This window comes from Lactuca virosa, chromosome 8 (assembly GCF_052849685.1).
Source record: "Lactuca virosa cultivar CGN04683 chromosome 8, Lactuca_virosa_CGN04683_v6, whole genome shotgun sequence".
NCBI lineage: Eukaryota > Viridiplantae > Streptophyta > Magnoliopsida > Asterales > Asteraceae > Lactuca > Lactuca virosa.
In genome coordinates, this window is record NC_136433.1 from 272,903,521 (window position 1) to 272,927,452 (window position 23,932).

General features: G+C 32.6%; 1 protein-coding gene, 1 long non-coding RNA gene and 1 pseudogene across 2 annotated transcripts; all 3 read right to left on the minus strand.

The window, feature by feature from the left end:
- Nucleotides 1-2,525: 2,525 nt before the first annotated feature.
- LOC145133074 (uncharacterized) lies at nt 2,526-3,612 on the minus strand. Its single transcript, XR_013718381.1, has 3 exons — nt 3,491-3,612; nt 3,087-3,262; nt 2,526-2,632 (listed from the first exon to the last, which is right to left on the minus strand). It is a non-coding gene; the product is annotated as an uncharacterized LOC145133074 (long non-coding RNA).
- A 5,091-nt stretch (nt 3,613-8,703) lies between these two features.
- LOC145133073 (flavin-containing monooxygenase FMO GS-OX5 pseudogene) lies at nt 8,704-9,595 on the minus strand (annotated as a pseudogene).
- Nucleotides 9,596-16,070: 6,475 nt separating this feature from the next.
- Nucleotides 16,071-19,607, minus strand: LOC145132598 (flavin-containing monooxygenase FMO GS-OX5-like). Its single transcript, XM_079067443.1, has 7 exons — nt 19,037-19,607; nt 18,113-18,183; nt 17,881-18,030; nt 17,498-17,580; nt 17,242-17,375; nt 16,840-17,015; nt 16,071-16,349 (listed from the first exon to the last, which is right to left on the minus strand). The coding sequence occupies exons 1-7, from the start codon at nt 19,557-19,559 to the stop codon at nt 16,218-16,220; spliced, it is 1,269 nt and encodes a 422-aa protein (XP_078923569.1). The 5' UTR covers nt 19,560-19,607; the 3' UTR covers nt 16,071-16,217.
- Between the last annotated feature and the right edge of the window lie 4,325 nt (nt 19,608-23,932).

Here is a 23,932-nt window from a genome sequence, read left to right on the forward strand (position 1 = left end):
TATGAACCGGGTGAATACTTGGTCCTCTACTATAGATAGATTTTTGCAGTAGATTAGCGGTGTGGAAGGATAAAGTCTTTCTTTTGGTGGCCAACTTACTTTGATGAAGTATGTTCTTGATTTTGTGGGTAGTTATTTAATGTCGGTGTTCCTTACTCCAGTTATTGTTCTTCGTTCTTTGGAATCCTTGAGGGCTAGATTCTTTTGGGCTGCAGATTTGGATGAGAGGCGGATGCACTGGGTTAACTAGAACAAAGTTATGGCTTCTAAAGAGGTTGGAGGGATAGGAGTGGGAAATCTTTTTGCGTGCAACAGAGCGATGAAGTTTTGGTGGTGTTGGAGATTTTTTCATGATTTTCAGTTGTTGTGGGTGAGGGTTGTCAAAGCTATTTACGGTTCTGATGGTGGTCTTTCTTCTTTATCGACGTGTGGTTCTTGGTCGGGCCCTAGGAATAATCTTATTCGTATGCTAGCTAATCTTCGGGATCAGGGGATTGATCTCCTTTCCTTATGTCTGATTAGGGTGGGAGATGGAACTTCTACGAATTTTTGGCATGATAAATGGCTGGATAATATGTCTCTTGTAGTTTCTTTTCATAGGATTTTTGCGCTGGATAATCATAGAGTGACTTTTGTTAGAGATTGTTTTCTCTTAGGTTGGGACCCTTGTATCCTTCGTCATCTTCCTAGGGGAGGTATTGAGCAGACCCAGTAGGATGATCTTATAGTTTTGTTGCAGAATTTTCATTTGCAGGATAGACTTGACAAATTGGGTTGGCTTGGTGATATGTCCGATGTGTTCTCTGTTTCTTCATCTCGTTATGTTATTGAGTCCGGTATGCTTGATGTTAGTGATACGAAGACCAGGTGGAATAATTGGTTCCTATCAAGATTAATATTCCTATTTGGAGGATCTGACTCGGGAATATCCCTACTATGGAAAGATTGTCTTATCGAGGGTTGGAGTTGCATACGATCATGTTCCCGGTTTGTCATAACGTTGTGGAGACTATTTATCATCTTTTTGTTGGTTGCAGGGAGTTGACAAATATTTGGAGACAGATTGCTATATGGTGGGACGTTCACCTTCCTGATCAGTTCACCGCTACTGATTTTATTTCTTGGTCTCATTCTGTTCTCTTGAGAGGTGGTCAACGAAATGCTTTTGATGCAATGGTGTTATCGACTTTTTGGTGTTGTTGGAACATCAAGAATTCCATTGTTTTTGGAATGACTCTTCCTAGGAAATCCTTTATTTTTGATAAGGTTGTTGAGAGAGCATTTTTTTGGATTTCCAAAATAGGTGTAGTAAAGCTAAGCTTGGTTGGTCTGTTTGGCTTCATAATCTTACTTTAGCTTCTACTTTGTTGTAATATGTTTTTTCTAGCTCCTTGCTAGTTTTTAATAAAATCTTCCCCCGTTCTAAAAAAAAACTAAAATATAAACACACTCACCTCTTGCCAACCATACCCTCCCACCCACTCCCAAGCCCCAACACTCTCATCCCCACCCGACCCCTACAACCCCACATCCACCCACCAACACCCTGCAATCATCGAGACACTGATCCACCATCACCACCACCGTTGACGCCACTACTGCCATCACCACCACCGCTGCCACCGCCATCACAGCTACCGCCTCCGCCAATAAACGTGTTTTCTAAATTTTTTATTAAAAACGAAAACTTATTTCAGTTTTTAACAAAAAACGAAAACTGTTTTCCATAACTAAATGCAACCTAATGATTTCCGTTCTCCATACATCAGCCGGAGAAAAGCAACAACCATCGTCTAAGAAGAACCGGACGTCAGTGTGATCCAATACAAGTAAAGTCTCTTCTTTATCATCCACAAAACCTCTGCCAATGATTCTCCATACGTTTGTGCCATGTATGTTCAGATCTTATCGATCAATTACATTCTTAACTCCAATTTTAGTTTAATTTTTGAAAGGTTTATGGGTTCGTTTTTAATGAGTATATACGATTGTAATTTTGAGGTCGAATCGTTTCAAAACAGAAATAGTTTTGCTAAAGAAAATTGCAGAAACGTGTTATTTTCTGTAGATATTACTACGAACTTCAGCATGATTGTAAAGATTTTCTAAAAAAGGTAAGAAATTTATGTGAAGAAAAAAATTACTTCTTTAAATCATCAATTGTTCGATAAAATGCCCAAGTGAAAATGAATGTGAACTAATCTGTCAATCTGCTAGAGGGTTTGTTGAGTGATTTTGTAATCTGCCTTGATAGTTACTAGACAACAACCCAATCAAATTTATTATTATGTGAAGAAACATATTATGGTTTCCAAACCCCATATAGAATAGTATGTATATTCCCTTTATAAAAACTACTAATTCATTTATGTTTCTAATACAAACGATCAATGACCACATACAATAGATTACTTTCTTGATAAAATGATTCGTGTGCCTACAATTGCAATTGATGCACGTCAACTGATAGTTAATTACACATAAATCAAAATTAAGGAAATTATAATTCAAACACGTCTCTAAAATCATTAGGATGAGAAATACATTGCTCTGAAAAATTCCTACAAATCACTTTAAGTCAATCATCTATTTGCAATCCTACTTGAGAAGCTAGCCAGTCCACATATTCAAACTGTCATAGAAACCATCAATTTCAAAGTTTAATACATAGTTCGTTTGACAACCAAACTCAAAGAGGAATGAACAAAATCCAATCAATATTACTTGAAAGAGCAAATTACTGAGAATAACAACCTACTTTACTTTTTTTTAATGATACTATAAGTTTTTTTTACCCAAAACAACAATTTACTTACATTTATCTACCAATAATAGAAATATATTTTTATTATTTTACCCATAATAACAACATAATTGTTTATTTACCGATAATAACAACATCCTTACATTTTGCTCCAATATGGGAAATGTATATTATTTTTTAAATACTCTATTATCGGTAATAGAATATGATTACATTTTTCTATTGAGTAACGAATCATAAGTATGTTGCTATTTAGTAAAAAGGGTGAAGTACGTTGCTATATTTTCTATGTAATATTCATAGTAAGAATCAAGATAATTACCTTAAAACCTAGTGAATGAGTGTAGCGCTTTGGGATCCCATTTTCCTCCCTTTCTCGATAATGTATGTGAACATCGGCTAACATCTCATCTTCCGATGGTAACGATATCTTCCCGGACAATACAAGTGCTACCCACTTCGATTGTAGCTCAAACATTTGAAAATGAACACCTTGATCTTCATAATGATAGTAAACGAGTGTTTGTTACTCAATACAGAAAGAACAACATGATAAATAAAATTAGAGAAATGAGTCTTTTAAGTCCTAAGTTTTATAAACTTGCCCTCGTTTATTTCCCAAAATATGTCGTCATTTTCTCAAATATTTTTTAAACATCATTTACCCAACCAACACTTGATAGAAAAAGGAAAGAGCAACATTGTTTTAGTTAACAATGTACGTACTATATGTTAGTCCAACGAAAGCAAGTCTAGGTGCGAGTTGTGGAGGGAACACATGTTTATAGAGTGGTCCAACACGATTGTCATCCACATGCACAATGTTGTTTGTTGTTAGAAAGGGGAAACGAAACTTGTACCTATCAAATACACTAAATCAAATAAGAGTTTTGCGGTGTGTTTTCATAGAATTTTAAAATAAAACGCATGTTTTTGGGTAAAGAGTGTTGGGTGTAATTCATACCCCTTGCAATGTAAGATAATATCCGCTTCAATTAAATCTCCATCTTGGAAGAAGACCATTCCATCATCATAAACACGATTAATTTGTTCAAATGTCAAAATTTTGTTCATAATGGTCCCATTTGTTACACATGACACAATGTTAATGGGACAAATATTGCATTTTTTTTGCACCTCCTAAAAAGGTGTAACATGGTCTCACTCTCCATCTCTCATCTTCATCATGAAGACAATATAGGTCGTACTGCATTTAATGTGCATTGGATTGACACAAAAAAAAAAGTTTGTTTAAACCCATAAAGAATTAGATGTACCTTTGAATGTTGCCATATATTTGAATACCCATTCAACTTTGAGACCTTGCCATTTAAAGATCTTGACGAAAGATGAACCTCTTTGGCAACTGTTGCGATTTCTCGAGATATATCTAATGCACTAGTCCCATTCCCAATCACTACCACCACCTGTTATTGTGTCGAAAATCTTGATACACTTTTATTTATTAGTTAATTAAAAAGTGAAACAAAAATATGAGAAAGATGTATATAAACTTGATCTTGATATGGTTCAGGAACACGATAATTGTGACTATGAGTTTGTTTTCGTGACCATTCCTCGATACCTGCCTCGATTTGCAAAATAAAATTTAGCTATACATTTTTATGGAATAATAGTTTAAATCTTACGAAATATAGTTTATGATTGCTAAATTCAGTTTTTTGAGAATTTACAAAGGATGATCTTAATAAACTCCTTGTCACTTCTATCACAACCATAATTTTTCTTGAAATGTAATTATTGAACTAAAAAACATAGTTTTTCTTGAAATGTAATTATTAAAATAGAAAACTATAGGGGCTAAATCTGTATTGATTGAAATTTAACATTACAGCAACCAAAACAGTAATTATTAATCTATGAGACCCAATATGCAACTATTCCATTATAGCAGGGCCATTTCTGTAATTACGAGATATGTTAGCATCAATCATAGTATATACTAGGGGTGAGCAAAAACCGAACCGCAATTAAAAAAAACCGAAAAAACCGCAAAAACCGAAACCGATTAACCGAAAGCGAAACGATAACCGATGGTGAGGTTTTCAATTTTATCAAAACCGAAATTTTGCGGTGCGGTGCGGTTATTGTTTTTTTAAAAACCGCAAATAACCGAACCGCACCGAATAGATTAACCGAACCGCTAAACCTAACCGAACCGCACCGAATAGATTAACCGAACCGCTAAACCTAACCGAACCGCTAACCGAACCACTAATTTACAAATTTTAATAATTATATAATGTTATTATTTGATTTATTAATATTAATAATCCTAATTAAAAAACAAGGTTATGTTGAGCGGGATTCAAAGTTTGACCTAGCCTAAATTTCAGACTCTTCGCCTCCCACTCTCACGAACGAAGTCACGATCCCTCACCGTCTCAACCCTCAGTCTTCCATCTCCGGCTGTCACTACATCATCAGTGTTAGGCACGACTCTACGTCAACGTTCACACTATCGGCGGATCACACTGACACGTCTCACCATCTCCGGCCACTACAGGTTTGTTTCCGACTGTTTAAAAAATATATACGGCAAGCGTCTTCGATCTTAAGTAGACATAATCACATATATAACGTTACGTTTACAAAAATCATTTGTTTTGGTTTGTGTAGAGATAACAATAGGTTTTCAGTTATCCTTATTTACTGCCATGAATGTCATCATTCTTTCGAGTATGTGTTTAATTCAGTAGCTTTGTGCATTTGTTTCAATTTGTATTTACAAAAACCATAAACAATATATGAACTTAGTTTTTGAGATTTTTTTTTTCATACAACGTAAAATAGGAGTATATATGTAATTATGCATGAGTGCTTTAACGTTTGAAGAGTAAATTTAAGATATAACTACTTCACGAAATTAAATTCTTTAAAAGGGTAAATATAACTATTTCATTTTTTTTAATACATACTGGAAGCAAGTTTCATGATTTTTTTCATGAAAGCCAATTATCTTTATTTTTCCAGATTTTGCACACATATGAAAATATGAAATTAATTTTTGAAATCAGTAAGCTTTGTTTAGTTAATTTTTGTTCCTTTGTTTAGGTAACAATAACATAATAGAACACTAATAGGTTAGGTATTTGAATGTTTCTGTTTGATTATTTGTGTTTCAGAATGGCTACCGATGAAGGTATAATTGATGTTGATGATGAAAATAACAATGGAGTTGAAGTTCCATTAACCGGTGAACGTAACACCGAAGAAGAAAAGAAGTCAACAGGTAGGGTGAGATCCATTGTATGGGATCATTTCCCATATGTCAAAGGCGCTACATCTTCAAAATGTAAACATTGTAAAAGAGTATTGGCTTGTGGCACTAGAAAGAATGGTACATCTGCATTACTTACTCATCTAGTCCATTCATGTAGGACCTCCCCACTTTATAAAAAACCCGATATAAAGAAACAAACGGCTTTAAGCTTTAAGCCAAAAGGTACGGAGGCGAGTGGGTCTTTAGCTAAGCATTCTTTTAGCCAAGAGAAATGTCGATTAGCCCTTGCCAAAATGTGCATTAAAGACAATAGACCTTTTAGCATTGTTGATGATGAGGGTTTTAAGGAGTTTGTGTGGGAATTGAATCCTGAGTTTAAGCTCATATCTAGATGGAGTGTCGCTCGAGATTGTTTATCGATTTATGAACAAGAGGCGGAAAAAGTGAAAGCTATGATGAAAGGCCAAACAGTGTGTCTAACTACAGACACTTGGTCATCGGTCCAAAATGTCAATTATATGTGCCTCACTGCACATTGGATCGATGATTATTGGGTTTTACAAAAAAAGATCCTAAATTTTTGCCCTATAGAGAATCATAAGGGTGACACGATCGGGCGCCTTGTTTATGAGTGTATACAAAACTGGGGGATTGAGACTGTGTTTACTATTACAGTGGATAACGCATCTTCAAACGATGGGGCAATAAGATATTTAAAGAGGATGTTGAAGGGTCCACATGATATATTAGATTGTAAATATTTGCATCTTCGTTGTTGTGCACATATCATCAATCTCGTGGTTAGAGATGGATTGGAAGAGCAATTCGAATCTGTTACTAGAATTCGAAATGCGGTGACTTACGTGCGATCATCACCAGCTCGATATAAAACATTTGAAGACTGTATTGCTCGAGTTGAAATAAAATGCAAACAAAAGCCATCTCTTGATGTCGATACAAGATGGAATTCAACATATCTAATGTTGGAAACAGCCGTAATTTATGAGAACGCGTTTGAAATGTATGTTTACTTGTTATATATTTATGTTATATTTCTCGTTTCAGTGACAAAATAATATCGTATCCATGTTTTATTTTCTTAATAGGCTTTATATGATAGATTCTTCTTATGGAGCTTATTTCCGCACCGAGGCGGAGGAAGATTTGGAAAGGAGCGCAAGGAAAAGGAAAAGGAAGACTAGAGTACTTGGTGCTCCAAGTGATGTTGATTGGGAAACAACTAGGTATGATTAACTTTTTTTGTTAGTACTTCGTATATATCTTTTGAATACTTACATATTATTATTATTATTATTATTATTATTGATATTTAAAATAGGAATTTGATCGAGTACTTAAAAATATTTTCTGATGTTACAACCAAGATATCTGGTTCGAAGTATGTAACATCCAATATTTTTTTTTCTGAGCTTGTGAAAATGCAAGCAAACATCACCCGAATGTGCTTGAGTCAAGATGAACAAAAGAAAAAGATGGCCATGTCAATGAAAGAGAAGTATGATAAATATTGGGACAATGTAGATAATATGAATTATCTATTGTATGTTGCGGTTGTTTTGGATCCACGCAACAAGCTTCGATATGTCAATTATTGCATTCAAACGATTTATGGTACGAATTCTGAGAAAAGCAAAGAGATATTGGAAAAGGTGAAAAAGACTCTTGATGATTTGTTTAGCCATTACAAGAGTAAAGTGGAAAAAAACAATGTACAAAACACACAAGATGGTGGTTTTGGTGAAAAATCAAGTAGCTTTTGTGAGATGAATATTGATTTGGAGCTTGAATTTGACAAATTTGACGATGAGGGTCAAGATACTAAGAGCGAGGTGGATATCTATTTAGCAGATGGAAGGGAAAAAAGGGACCAAACTTTTGATCTATTAGGTTGGTGGAAAGCAAATTCGGCCAAATTCCCTGTATTGTCTATACTAGCTAGACATGTTTTGGCAATGCCAATCTCGACGGTTGCATCAGAGTCGGCATTTAGTACCGGTGGTAGAGTTATCGATAAGTATAGGAGTTCACTTAACACCGACACTGCAGAAGCTTTAATTTGTACACAAGATTGGATACGGCTTTCATTGGTGGATCTTGAGTTAGATTGTAGTATGAAGACTAAAGAAATTGAAGAATTGAATGAGCATATGGCGGGTATAAAAATTGGTAAGTTTTCACCATATTTTTTGGACTTAGTTTTTCACTTATGTAGTATTGTACTAATAATATAATATTATCATGTATAATTGTTTTCTGTGTAGATGCACTTTCAAGGGGTAAAAGGCCATCCAATGATGTTCAACAAAAGAATGATTGAATTGCTTTTCTACCACGTAACTAATATATTATATCTTTATTGGCATTTTTTTAATGGTTTTTTAAGTTTAGAGTAACTAATGATTTTGGTTTTTTACTTGTAGTCTATGACGCAGAAAGAAAGTTTCAATTGCAAGCTGTTAAATAGGATGAATGAATGGTCAATTTTTAGAAGACAAAAAGTGTTAAGAGTTTTTGTTTTGTTGAACTTTGAAAAGTGATGAAATTTGTTGATGCTTTGAAGATAATATCAGTTTGTTAGTGTTAAGTTTTTGTCTATCTATTGCTTTCTTTTTATCATTTGTTTACTAAAACTAATAGTCTTGAACTCTTAAAAGCATATAAAAACAACAAACTCTTAAAAGCAAAAAAAAAAACACCAACTTCACATGGTTAAAAACCGCATAAAACCACTCAATAAAACCGCACCAAACCCATGTGGTTAATAACCGCAACCGTAACCGCAATTAACCAAACCGCATCAAATAACCGCATAACCGAACCGCAATACTAACCGCACTATGTGGTTTCTAGAATTTAATAACCGCATTTGTGGTTAGTGGTGCGGTTTTAGCCAATAACCGCACCAAACCGCACCACGCTCACCCCTAATATATACTATATAGTAATAACAAATTTTGAAATGAAAAAAAAAAACAAAAAAACAAAAAAAAAAGGTGGTTAAAAAGTCACGCGAGCCGGCCGATCTGTAAAATTACCAGGAACATCATCCGCGATTCGAGGTTCAGTATGGTGGCCGCTGCAAACGACCACCGCATCAAACACCTCAGCCACCGAACCCACCTCCATCGTCTTCCACTCCACCACAAAATCACCATCTAATGAGTCGACTCGCACCACCTCCGAGGTAAAACGAATCACCTCAGTGACTCCGAACTCGTTAGCAAAATCCTGCAAAAACTTTAGAACCTCTTCATGACCGGGGAACATTCTCGGATCACCGTAGTATTTGTCTTCAAATGAGTAATCGGAGAAACTAATTAGTGGCCGAGGGAGATTTGTTCGGAGGGATGAGTAGAGACTGCTGTGGACAATGGATCTATTGGGGTCGAGGTGAAGAACATCGTCGGCCTCGACTTGGGGTTCGTAAAGCCAGGTTCCACCGAGACGGTTTGATTTTTCAAAGACGGTGACTCGGTGGTTCTCCCGGGCGGTGAGTAGGCCGGAGGTGCCGGCTCCGATGACAGCGATATTCAGAGATTCTGTCATGATGATTGGGCGGCGTAAGTTAAGTGGGATTGGGTAAGTGAAGGAGTATTATGTTTTTTTGGTTCTAACTCAATTTGGTTTTTGGGATTTGCTAAATTTGAAAAAATAAATATCTCTAAATATTATTAAAAGAAAACCTTTAATTTATCAATGAAGTAATCAGTGCCCTTGATTGTATTTCAATCCTATGATTTCCACCCTTAGATCAAATTGCTGACATCATCTTCCCAAAATATAATCCAAACATTTAATTATAAAATCTTTAAATTTAGCAATTACATTTCAAACACAATTACATTTAATTATAAAATCTTTAATTATAGAATCTATCCATACTTTCTAAAATATATTTCACAATTCGAACACAACTATATTAAATTATAGAATCTTTAAAATCAACAATTATGTTATCGATTAAAGCATATCATTCTATTTATATACATAAGATATCAGTTTCTCCATAAATCTGGCCAAAAAACATGAATAGCCGCCCTATCTTTCTCCTCTATTTTCTCTATTAAACCATAATTCTCTAATACTCTTCGTCCTCATGTCAATTGTTGTGCTTCAATTGATGCTTTGTGTGTTTATTACATAATGTAGCACCATAAGGTGGTTCCTTTTTGCTCATGTATTCTTAGAATTTGCGTATTGTGTCTTCCTTGCATCTTTAATTATCACACCTCTGTTTTGGATTCACACAAATCTCTACAAACTGAAGCATGCATCTCCTTCAAGTCATCTTTTGATAATCTATGTCATCATTAACCCTAATTAATATTGTCCATATAATTTAACTCCCTTATTTATAGTTTTTCGCTTCAAAAATTCAAACCCGTTTAGTTTTTTCTTTTTTAAAAAAGTCATTAAATAATCATACTAATAATTATGTTATCTTTATTATATATTAAAATAAAAATCTTATGACATAATCTTAAACAATCTGTGCCCTTTATTGTATTTCAATCTTATGTTTTCCACCCTTAGATTGCTGACATCATCATCCCAAAATGGAATGTATTTAATTCCAATAAGAGTTTTTCCACAAAATTAACTTAAATCCGTTGAAATGGATTGTATTTAATTCTAATAAAAGATTCCCAGATTTTAAATCTTGAATTTTCGGTTATCAAGGTTTTAAAATGGTCAACTTTAAAAACATATTACAAAAAATCATTTCAATTAAAGCATTAAATATCAACCATTAATATAAATTTGTTTATATTAGTAAACCATTAATATAAAATCCATTTTTATTAGGAAACCATTAATACCAAAAAATCATATTCAAATTATCACATACATATATGATTCATCTCTGAATCTGCGGCTCACATTTATTTTCAGTCGTTGCTTTTCTTCAAACCTTCTCCTACAACATCATTCTTATTGCTTATAACTTTCATCACCATTCTCTGCTTCAAACCTTCGTTGTTGTGCACTAGAAGGTCAGTACCTTCTTTTGCTTTTTTATATTTTTTTCGATTATTTTTTTGTTCCTGTATCAAATATATGTATTCATATATTTTGATTTTCTTTGTCACAAATTACATGATATCGGTTAACTACTTTTCTGAAACTTTTCAAATAAATAGGAAAATATATTACATACCTTTAGTCCAGAAAAAATAATAATGTTCTTTGATGGAAACAAGTTAAAACACAATCTAGAAAAGTACTTTGATGGAATGACAAATACACCCCACCTGTTTTCCTGTTCATTGTAATCAATTTTTTGTGTATTCGTTTAGCATGATACTTCCATTTTTTATCCGAAGGGTAAATCATTAATTTAGTATGTACAATGTTCATCAGAATGGTAAATCAGTAATTTAATTTAAACATTGATCAAATCATGAGCTGCTGCTATTTCTGTTTGTTTGATTACCTTAACCTGGTTACTGTTTTTGATTGTATATAATATCTTAAATTGCTGGCTGAATTACAGGGATTACAATCTTGATATAGAACTCAAATAATCAGTTAACATAAATATATGGTAATACCGAATGGAAAATGGAGGATAAGGGTATAATAGGAATAAAGAGATATGTTTTTAGTGTTTGAATGTAAATTAATATCCTAATATGATGGTTGAATTACAACATTTTTAACTTTAAATTGAAATCATAACTAAAGGTTATTGATATTGTTGGATGGATTTTTTTTAAATGTTAAGTATGATTTTAAGGTTTAAGGGCAGAAAGGTAATTTTATTTGGGATAGAATAAAGAAGGAAGATTCGAATTTACCTTTTGAAGGTATCAAAAAACTCCTAAATTTATGTGATTTATTTTAATTTAATTGCAAACTAAATGCAGGAAACCTTTAAGTAAGGAAATATAAGGGCAAAAGGGTAATTCGACTTACGAAACTAGAAAAGCATTGAGCTGGAAAAGCAATTCAACAATGGATATTAAGATGACATGTGTACTAAAATGATTCTTTTTGCATGATACTTCCATTTTTTATCCGAAGGCTAAATCATTAATTTAGTATGGACAATGTTCATCAGAAGGGTAAATCGGTAATTTAATTTAAAAATGGATCAAATCGGTTGTTGCTACTATTTCTGTTTGTTTGATTGTCTCAACTTGGTTACTATTTCTGACCTTATTGTCGAATATAATAACTTCATTTTATACCATTTTTAGGAATGTACTTGTAAAGTACATTGTTATAGCATTTTTAACAATAACTTGTTGTGAGTTTTTCATGTTTTAAATGTCTCTTTTAATTTATCTTTTATTCACTATTAAGGGGATGAATTTTATAAAAAATTTAATCTAGAAAGGGTTAAACTATAATTATTCTAATTTGTATATATTTTTGTACAGCAAATACAACAATTCAAAGATTGCTTTCTATGACTAACAAAATTATGTTTCTATTTTTGAAATCTCATAAAACATTACATAAGGTTTTTTTTTGGCTTAACATATTACATCATTCAGTCTAGATTAAGTCAGACAAAACAACAATGTATAACTTTTCATATTAAATGCGTAACCTATTAACTTGGACTCGATACTCAACAATCTCTACAAACTGTAATAATTATGTGGTTTTTATTACAAATTATAGCAACATATATACTTACCATGAAAAAAAACTTTTAAGTTTAAAATAAAACTCAGTTTTTTACCGATAACAACAATATACAAAACTTAATATCAACATCATTGTCTACCAGTTTCTCTAAATATTAATATATGAACTATATCAAAAGTAGGCTAAGAAGTTAAAATCTAAATTAAGATTGATCTTATTTCCTTGAATATCATATTTACGGTATTATAGACAAATTTTTTATTTGATTCTTAAATTTTCTATGTGGTCGTATTTATATGCTAGAATAAAATTGTATAATTACAATTAACATTTATTTATTAAACTTTGTATGTAGGTATGAAACAATAATAAATATATTTTTAAAGAAACATTGTTCAAAATAATTTACATAATCTAAATACATGTTAATTTTGTTAATTCCTACACTTTCCTGTAAGATTGGATTTTTTTTTTGTCATGTTACATTCAAAAGATGGGTTATTAGAACAGGCACCGTAGGTGTTTGACGAAATGTCTCAAAGAATCTGACACAAGTTCTCTACATTCACCTCACAACCTGGTATAAATTTTGGTTTTTTTTTTTCAAGATTTTTAGCATCATATGTTTTTGTTGTTTGCAACTTTGTAGTTTTACATGTTTTTTTACTTGTCCTCAGGTTTTTCTATCTCTGATATGGCTTTATTTTTTATATTTATTGTAAACTATCGATTCAATCTATTGCAGTTTGTTATGACTTTTATCAACGTCATAAGATTCTAATAAATTGTCCATTTCTCGATCTTTTAGAAAAAGATATTCTAATTGTATTACCATCTACGACTGTGGTATTATATTTTGTTGATTAAGCGATCTATGATTTGCCTTGGATGGTTTTTACGGATTATGTTTGGCCTGATAATTGTTTCTATCATCAAAAAATACATCCAACAAAAAGTGAAAGACGATTTTTTTTAAATTAATACCATTATCTAACTATAAATGATCTTTTTTCAACTTTGATGACGTGTAACAGAGTTTTGGTTGAAAATTTCAATTTTTCGGCATATAACAGGTTATGACTTAAATAATGATATTAGATATTTTGGCAATAAGGTTTTTTGCGGTTCTTAAATTATTTTGTAGAAAGTAGTCCAATTTGGTATTATTGATCTCACAAAAGGCAAGTCTCATGTCTCTTTTAGCGTATCCATTGAGTTTAGAAGTTTCTTGTCTATATTTGTTTTTAAAAAATGTTAAATCTTAATTTAATGAATGTAAGTCAGCATGTAGTAAAGGTGCAAGAAGAGCAAAGTATTAAATATGGGATGATCATGGCTATGTCAAGCCAAAATAAAATTCTAAAGTAAGAAATGCTAAATTCAAAAGGTAAGAGCTTGTAATGCAGAATACATATTATGCTTGCCAAATAAATAACCAAAAACTAACCTCTTCCAAAAACTAACCTCTTCGTATCATAATAACAAGTAAGTTGTGTGCCAATTATGTATTTTGACATTTTCAATGAGTCACGGGCAATATCTAAATCAAGCAAACATAACTGTTTTTATATTTATTTGTTAGAGTTTCTTTATATTTAATATTGTTGGGGGTTTATGTGGTTCATTTCAAATGAACATAAATAAGTTGCTATTTTTTGAAATAAACAATTATATTTCACAATATAACCATAAAATAACAATGTATTTTGAAAGTACATTGTCAAATGTTGGATTATACTTGCGTAGACACGTTTTCGTGCATGGTCAGGTGTATGTAGTTGTTTCCCTTGTCACAAGTAAAAAAGGTTTGAAGTTACTTTGTGACGAGGAAGATCGTTCAACTAATAAAAAAAATATTGTGTACAAAGAGATCCTTCAACGACTATATATATTTGTCGATTTCAGTGTATTTTCTATATATTTCAATAATACCAATAACCCTGGTTTTTTTTTTAATTATTCTGCAATATCTATATACATTTATATTTTATTTATGCGTTTCCCTGCGTTTAACGCGGGTCATAATCCAGTTATATAAATCAAATTGTATCAGAATTTTGTTGTGAGGATTTGTCTATATTTGGCAAAAATAATATAAATTAATCAAAATGTACTGGAATAGCGTTTGGTTAGAATTTTGTTTTGAAAATTGAAATCAATGCTTAATGAAATAAATTTATGAAATCTTCACCTTGATATGAATTATCAAACACATTATTCATTTTTTTAGCATTGGGTAATCTAACATTAAAATTTAATCGATCAAAAAGAATAAAAATATATGCCATACACGTAATTAACAACAACTTATTTGTAAAATCTTCAGCTCATTGGAATCGGATGTCATTTCTTTTTTCCCATTTTGTCTGAAATACATTCTGAATTGGGGATGAAAAGGGTCCAGAATGAGGCAAGGTTATCCATCTCTTTCCCTGTCCCCATCCCCAACGGGTGCGGGTAATTGAATCCCTCACCTTTAAAAGTTGAGTTTATTACCCGTGTGTCATCAACCCATTCATGACCCAATATACTTTTCTTCTATTACTATTCAAATTCACTGTCAACAAGTTAATATTTTCTATGATAATTTGATACTTTTAGTAAAAATATTAACCATTATTTACTACTATAGTAACACAACTTTTATTTCCAACTTTTACACTTATACTTTCTATTGAAAATGAAACATTGGCCGAAAATGGTGTATGGTCGAAAACCATGATCAATCTACACGATTCTTTAATAATAATTATTATCTCATAGTTCAGTAAAATTTCCAACAAGGTTAAATAATCAGTTCCAATCCATTCATCTAACTCATTTCCTTTAGATTCCGGTTGTTTTGTTGTACCATAAACATAGGCATAGCTGATCTTCCTTTTTGCTCCTAACGCCAACTGAATGGAGAATTTCCATTGAATCCAGTTTTCGTAACCAGTAAGAAGTGTAGAAACAAAAAACATGTTTGGAGAATCATGTCCTTTAGGGATAAGTGTAGAATTGAGTGAATTAATATTTGAATTGATATCCATAACTGGATCAGTATTCATCTTTTATAAGAGAAATCAATTTGGATAGAAAAAAACAGATTGTAACTTGCTCTGATAAAATTCTAACATACAGAGAAAATATGAAGAAGAAGATGAATAGTGAAATGAGAATCTTAATCTGTTATTACCCTTCAACTTCTATTTATATTACAGAGTACATTGATTTATGGCTATTACTAATCAGCTAACTAATGAAGTAACTAACTAACTGATCTAACAAACTTGAATAATTACACACGTGGTGAATCTTTACAAATGTCCAAGTGAAAATTAATGTGAACTTATATGTTAATCTGCTTGAGGGTTTGTTGGGTGATTTTCTAATTGGTCGTGACAGTTACTAGACAAAAATCCAAGCAAATTTATGATTATGTGAAGAAACAAATTATGGTTTCCAAACCCCATATTCCCTTTATAAAAACTACTAATTCATTTGGGTTTCTAATACAAACGATCAAATGTCACATTACAATAGACAACTTTCTTGATAAAATGATTTGTATTCCTATGATTGCAACTGATATGCACAAATCAAAGGAAATTATAATTGAAACACGTCTCTAAAACCATTAGGATGAGAAATCCATTGTTCGAGAAGATTCCTACAAATCACTTTAAGTCGATCATCTATTCGCAATCCTACTTGAGCAGCTAACCAGTCCAAATATTCGAACTGTCATAAAAACCATCAATTTCAAAGTTTAATAAGTAGTTCATTTGACAATCAAAGTCAATATAGGAATGAACAAAATCCAATCAATATTACTTGAAAGAGAAAATTACTAAGAATACCTTCATAGTTATGCTTTTACCTAAAATAACAATGTACTTCATTTACTAACCAATAATAGCGATATATTTTTTATTTTTTTACCCATAAAAGCCACATAGCTGCATTTTTTTAACCTATAATAGTGACATACTTACATTTTGCTCCAACATGGGAAACGTATATTATTTTTAACATACTCTATTATCGGTAACAAAACGTAAGTACATTTTGCTATTGAGTAAAGAATTATAAGAATGTTGCTATTAAGTGTAAAGAAATGAAAGCATGCTGCTATAAAAGGTAAAATGTAAAGTACATTGTCTATTGGTAAAAAAGGTAAACTACGTGCTATTTTTCTATGTAGTATTCATAGTAAGAATTGAGATAATACCTTAAAACCTAGTGAATGAGTGTAGCGCTTTGGGATCCCATTTTCCTCCATTTCTCGATAATGTTTGTGAACATCGGCTAACATCTCGTCTTCCGATGGTAATGATATTTTCCCGGACAATGCAAGTGCTACCCACTTCGATTGCAGCTCAAACATTTGAAAATGAACACCTTGATCTTCATAATGATATTAAATGAGTGTTCATTACTCAATACAGAAAGAATAACTTAATAAAGAAAGTCGGAGAAATAAGTCTTTTAAATCCAATGTTTTATAAACTCGCCCTCGTTTATTTCCCAAAATATGGCGTCATTTTCTCAAATATTTTTAAGCATCATTTACCAAACAAGTTACTTAAATAGAAAAAGAAAAGAACATGGTTTAGTTAACGGATGTACGTACTATATGTTAGTCCAACAAAAGCTAGTCTAGGTGCGAGTTGTGGAGGGAACACATGTTTGTAGAGTGGTCCAACACGATTGTCATCCACATGCACAACATTGTTTGTTCTTAGAAAGGGGAAATGGAATTTGTACCTATCAAATGCACCGAATCAAATAAGAGTTTTGCGGTTTATTTTCATAGAATTTCAAAAATAAAACATGGGCTCTGAAAAAAAAAAAAGAACAAAAAAAAGGGTTTTGGATGTAGTTCATACCCCGTGCAATGTAAGATAACATCCGCTTCAATAGATTCTCCATCTTGGAAGAAGATCGTTCCATCATCATAAACACGGTTAATCTGTTCAAATGTCAAAATTTTGTTCAAAATGGTCTCATTTGTTACACATGACAGATAGATTGTATTATGTCTGCCATGAACCGAACTGACACAATGTCTAGAGGACAAATATTGCATTTTTTTTGCACCACCTAAAAAGGTGTAAGAGGGTCTCACTCTCCATATCTCATCTCATCATCAAGACAAGATAGATCGTACTCATCATCAAGACAAGATAAATCGTACTGCATTTGACGTGCATTGGATTGACAATCTGACACCCCAAAAAATTTGTTTAAACACACAAAGACTTGGATGTACCTTTGAATGTTGCCATATATTTTCATACACATCCAACTTTGAGACCTTGACATTTAAAGATCTTGACGAAAGATGAACCTCTTTGGCAACTGTTGCGATTTCTCGAGATATATCGAGTGCACTAGGCCCGTTCCCAATCACTACCACGACCTATTATTGTGTCGAAAATATTGATACACTTGTATTTATTAGTTAAAACGAAACAAAAAATATGAGAAAGATGTATACAAACTTGATCTCGATATGGTTCAGGAACACGATAATTGTGACTATGAGTTTGTTTTCGTGACCATTCCTCGATACCTGCCTCAATTTATGCAAACTAAAATTTAGCTATACATTTTTATGGAATAATAGTTTAAATCTTACGAAATATAGTTTGATGGGCTAAATTCAGTTTTTTTAGAATTTACAAAGGTTAAATAAACTACTTATCACTTCTATCGCCATAATTTTTCTTAAAATATAAGATTTTTGTTCTTTTTTCTTTTTATTATTATGACCAATATTTTTAAATTTAATTAATTAATATGATACATTTTTTTTGTCTGTTTTTCCTTTTAACCATGGTCTGGTCCGATAAAAAATAAAGATTTTAATGATTAAATCATAAAAGAAACATATATATGATTCAAAATTTTATGAAATAATTACTTTATAAAAAAACAATAAATAAATAAATAAATAAATAAACAAATAAATAAAACGAAAGATTTGATAGATGGTTAAACCAAAAAATTTCGAACTAAAATGACTTTTACCGAACTTGGACTTTAAAATATATTACCAATTTACAAAGATTAGCAATAAAGTATTATATAAAGTGGATACAACCACAAAAATGATGAAAAATAACTTATGAAAAATATATTATTGATTTATAAGCATTATAGATTATAAAATTTACATTAAAAAAAAAAAAACTATTTTCCAGCCAATATTAATAACAATTCTATAATTTTTTTTTAAAAAAAAGAGTACTAAAAATATCATGTAATGTACTAAAAAGACAAAATACATAACAATCTGAGATAAAATAAATAAATAATAATAAGTAAACATTAACAACATTTGAAAAGAAATTTTTTTTTTTGAAAAAACATGGTTAAGCAGTCACGTGTGCCAGCTGATCAGATACTTGTAGAACATTACATACCAGGAACATCATCGGCGATTCGAGGTTCAGTATGGTGGCCGCTGCAAACGACCACCGCATCAAACACCTCCGCCACCGAACCCATCTCCATCGTCTTCCACTCCACCACAAAATCACCATCTAATGAATCGACTCGCACCACCTCCGAGTTAAACCGAATCACCTCAGTGACTCCGAACTCGTTAGCAAAATCCTGCAAAAACTTTAGAACCTCTTCATGACCGGGGAACATTCTCGGATCACCGTAGTATTTGTCTTCAAATGAGTAATCGGAGAAACCCATGAGTGGCCGGGGGAGATTTGTTCGGAGGGATGAGTAGAGACTGCTGTGGACAACGGATCTATTGGGGTTAAGGTGAAGAACATCGTCGGCCTCGACTTGGGGTTCGTAAAGCCAGGTTCCACCGAGACGGTTTGACTTTTCAAAGATGGTGACTCGGTGGTTCTCTCGGAGAAGCTCCCGGGCGGTGAGTAGGCCGGAGGTGCCGGCTCCGATGACAGCGATATTCAGAGAATATGTCATGATGATGGGGCGGCGTAAGCTAAGTGGGATTGGGTAAGTGAAGGAGTATGTTTTTTGTAAGTGAAGGAGTATGTTTTTTGGTTAAGTCGATTTGGTTTTTGGGATTTGTCTAAATTTGACAAAATAAATATTATATAAATCAAATTGTATCAGAATTTTGTTGTGAGGATTTGTCTATATTTGACAAAAATAATATAACTTAAACAAAATGTACCATAAGTGCCTTGGTTAGAATTTTGTTTCGAAAATGAAATCAACGCTTGATGAAATAAGTTTATGAAATCTTCACTTTGATATGAATTATTAAACACATTATATTCATTTCATTTAGCATTTTCGGTAATCTAACATTAAAATTTAATCGATTAAAAGGAGTAAAAATATATAGCATACACATAATTAAAGTAAATAAGTGAAAATTTTACTCGTAAAATCGTCAACTCATCGGAATCAGATGTCATTTATCCTTTCCCATTTTGACCAAAATATAAAGATATTTTTGGATACATTCCCGAGTGTCTTAATTACTGCCCATTAAGTAGAATATGTTGGGCCGGACATCACTCCGAAATGTCCCATTCAAAAATACGTAGTTATTTTTTAAAAAAGAAAAATAATTGTTAATTTATTCAAAATGCCTTAAACATTTGTTTAGGTTATTCAATTTCCCATATAAATGTGGTTAAATTTAAAGAATGACATACTTTACGGTTACACCAGAAAGTCGCTGATATTTCCACGGCAAGTTTTGATATTTCCACGGAAAAAGTTATATAGTGACAATTATACCCCTATTGAGAAATCCTAGACTCCTAGTCTTTGTTTAAAAAAGGACCCACAAACGTGAAACGACGCACAACGTACGTACGCTTCATCCTCCTTCAACGCTGCTCTTCAGACGGCGCTGCTTTTACAGCTTCTTCTTCAACCGATTCTCAAACGGTAACTCCAAATTTTATTTATATTGCTTAAAATAACAAACCTATGAGAACAACTACTACTGTCATTTAGAGCAGTTGACCCAACAATACGATTTTTGTGCCTTAGTTTCATGAGATCAAGAACATCATAAATTGATGCCACGTGAACAAGGCTAGCATCTGGAACATTGAATCCATTATGTGAACTGTTACGAATTTCTAATGTAATATTACATTAAGGAATCCGACAATGAGAATGTTTTTGTTTCTATGCAAATATTTAATATGATAAAATTTATTGGATGAAAAGGATATCTCTTGCTTAAACCCTCGGTAAAGAGGAGATCACGAAAATTGAGTTTATGTTAAATAACAAGCACATTGATTATATGTTAAATTTATTGGATGAAAAGGATATCTTATGTATATCCTAGGATGAAAATGACATCTTTTTAGTTGACTCCTTGGCTAGTCTTTGTAAGATCCTTTGGTCCGATCTAAATGAATAACAATTAACAAGCAAATGGATTACATGTTAAATACTAAATATTGCTTCAGATACATCCTCTATAATTTATAGAATGAGAAAGTATGTTACCATAATACCATTGTATGTGTTTTTCCGGATCCAGTTTGACCATATGCAAGGATACAAACATTTAAAAAAATTATAGTTGATCGTGTAAAGAATGACCAAAGAAGAAGAAAAAAGATATATTAAAATTAGGGGTGGCAAATCGGGTCATCGTGTCGTGTTTTTGTCTGACACGACACGACACGACAAGGTTTTATGTAACACGAAAACGACACGACACGATCTCGGGTTTTTTTGAACTAACACAAAAACGAACCGATTAAAAAACGACAAACACGACACGACACAACAAAGATAACATGAAATAACAATTAATGTATTTAATTAATATTTATTCATACATAACACGAAAAACACGACAAACACGAAAAACACGACAAAAAATGTTAAATCGTGTCAATTTCGTGTCAAATTTTGAACACGAACACGACACGACACGACGTCGTGTTTTTTACACCTGACACGAACACGACACGAACACGAATTCGAATTTCAATTTCGTCTCAATTTCGTTTCGTGTCGTGTATTTTTGTCGTGTCGTGTCATCAATTGCCACCCGTAATTAAAATGAGTATAAATGTTAAAAGAACGAAACTGATATAATCAATGAACTAAATAAAAAAATATAATTGTTATTTTTATAAATATTTATAATTTAGTAAATGAAAATAAAAGATATAATTATCAAATAAAATGAGTTGCATGATTTTGAATATATAAGTTTTGGAAACAGTGCGTTTTTCTTAAACAAAATTGGGAATTTCTCTTATTTGTGTAAACAAGGGTATTATTGTCTTAAATTAAAATTTTCAGTGGAAACATCAAAAATACTCCGTGGATTTATCAGCACCCCTTTTATTTTGCAAAAAGGTTACCGTCCTAGCTTCCTATTACTAGAGCAACACATGGAAGATATATCAAGTACTAGTATGGTGGTTGGAACTGCTAAGACTAAAACTCCATATTACAGGTAAAGTAAGTTGAACTCTTAATTTTTTGCAAATATACCATTTAGAACCAATTTTTCTACACATGGAGAGTGAGTCTCCCTTGTTATGTTTAGGGTTTTAAGATTAGAAGGGATATATTTATAAAGATAGAATACCGAAAATATCCATGTCGGTCTTGGCTTTGGACTCCTACATATGTAATAGCTACATGAAATACTATTTGATTTTTTGTCTACTCTGGCTTTTGAATAATCAAATGCAACTACATGTTAACTACACAACAATCACCCTATTGTTCCCATGTATTTTTGGGTAATCTGCTCCCATTCTGCAAACATAACAATTTAACGAATCAAGCTCCAGCTAAATTCGGCTCGAATACACTCACTTGACAAACACATTTCAAACAAGACAATATAGTAGATGAAAAAACTAGTATATTTCATTTACAATATAAATGTTAATATCATCATCTTCTAAAATGGCAATACAATACCAAAAATAGTGTCCCACCTTTGTGTAGATAGAACAAAAAAATTGCATTTTTAATCTCATTGAAATGGTGGTTACCTCAATTTCATGTCAAACACGGTATAATACTGTGATACAAATGGGGGCTCTTTGTATTTGTAACATCCCCAAAATCAAGATAAAAAAATTTCATTTTAAAATTAAAAGAAACCACTGTTTTCAAACAAAACTCATATCAAAATCAAGTATCAAATACAAATATCCATAAAGTCTCCAAAAACATAACATCAAAGGATGTGTACGATCACGTCCTTGCTTTCCCACGATCATCTGAAGTATCTGAAACATAAAACTTAAACCGTAAGCACGAATCTTGGTGAGTTCCCCCAAGTACCATCACACAAACACATAACATCATGCATATTAGGTCTACAACTAACAGACTGAATTACCCTGAGCCCACAGCACGAGTTTGGCTTGCCTTACTGGCCCAGGGCTCATGTCTAGTTTGCTCTCGAGCCCACAACATAAGTTTGGCTTGCCTTACTAGCCCACAACTTATGTCTGGATTGCTCCCGAGCCCACATAAGTCTGGCTTGCCTTACTGGCCCACAACTTATGCCTGGCTTGCTCCTAGGTTTGCTGGATTCCGCACAGAGCAGGATTGCCTCAACCCAACCATACTATGTCGATATATACATAATCGATAACATATATCCAGCAAACAGATAATCATATAACCAATCAGACAAACAGGAAAATCTACAGATCACTACCTCATAGCAACATCCTACATACCAGGACACAGATCTTAACAGATCACTACAACATAGCAACATCCTCTATACCGGGATACATAACCTAGTGGGACAGCATTGGTGCCTTCGACCTACAAGTATAGTGGGGAGAACTCACCTCTCAGTCTGAAAAGATTGTTGAACAGGACACTGTTCCGTTTATCAGCTCTACTGGTCAATTATTCATTGGAATATGACCAAACTTAACTTATAATCAAAATACCCTTAGGTCAAACTTGGTCAAACCCTGGTCAAAGTCAAAAAGTTAAAAGCCCATCTGAGTCAAGTTAGCTGAGTACGCTGGCCGTACTCAGCTTGTACGCAGGGCGTACTCGAGCTTTGACCAATTACATGGTGTTGACTGCATATACGCATCGTACCATTTGGTACGCCCAACGTATGCGACTACCTCTTCTCCCTTCTATTAAGAGCTTAATCCTTTAAGCTCTTTCGTCCAAATTCCAAATCTAGTCCTCAAATGATGTCCTTAACCATAAAGTTCCCAACTTTATGGTCTTGCATGGCTATTAAGTGCTCAATACCAAAAACCCTAACTTCTTAACTCATTAAGACATCCTAGTTCATGCATGGAAGGAAACTATTGATCAATATCACATTTTTATGTTTCTAAACACACCAA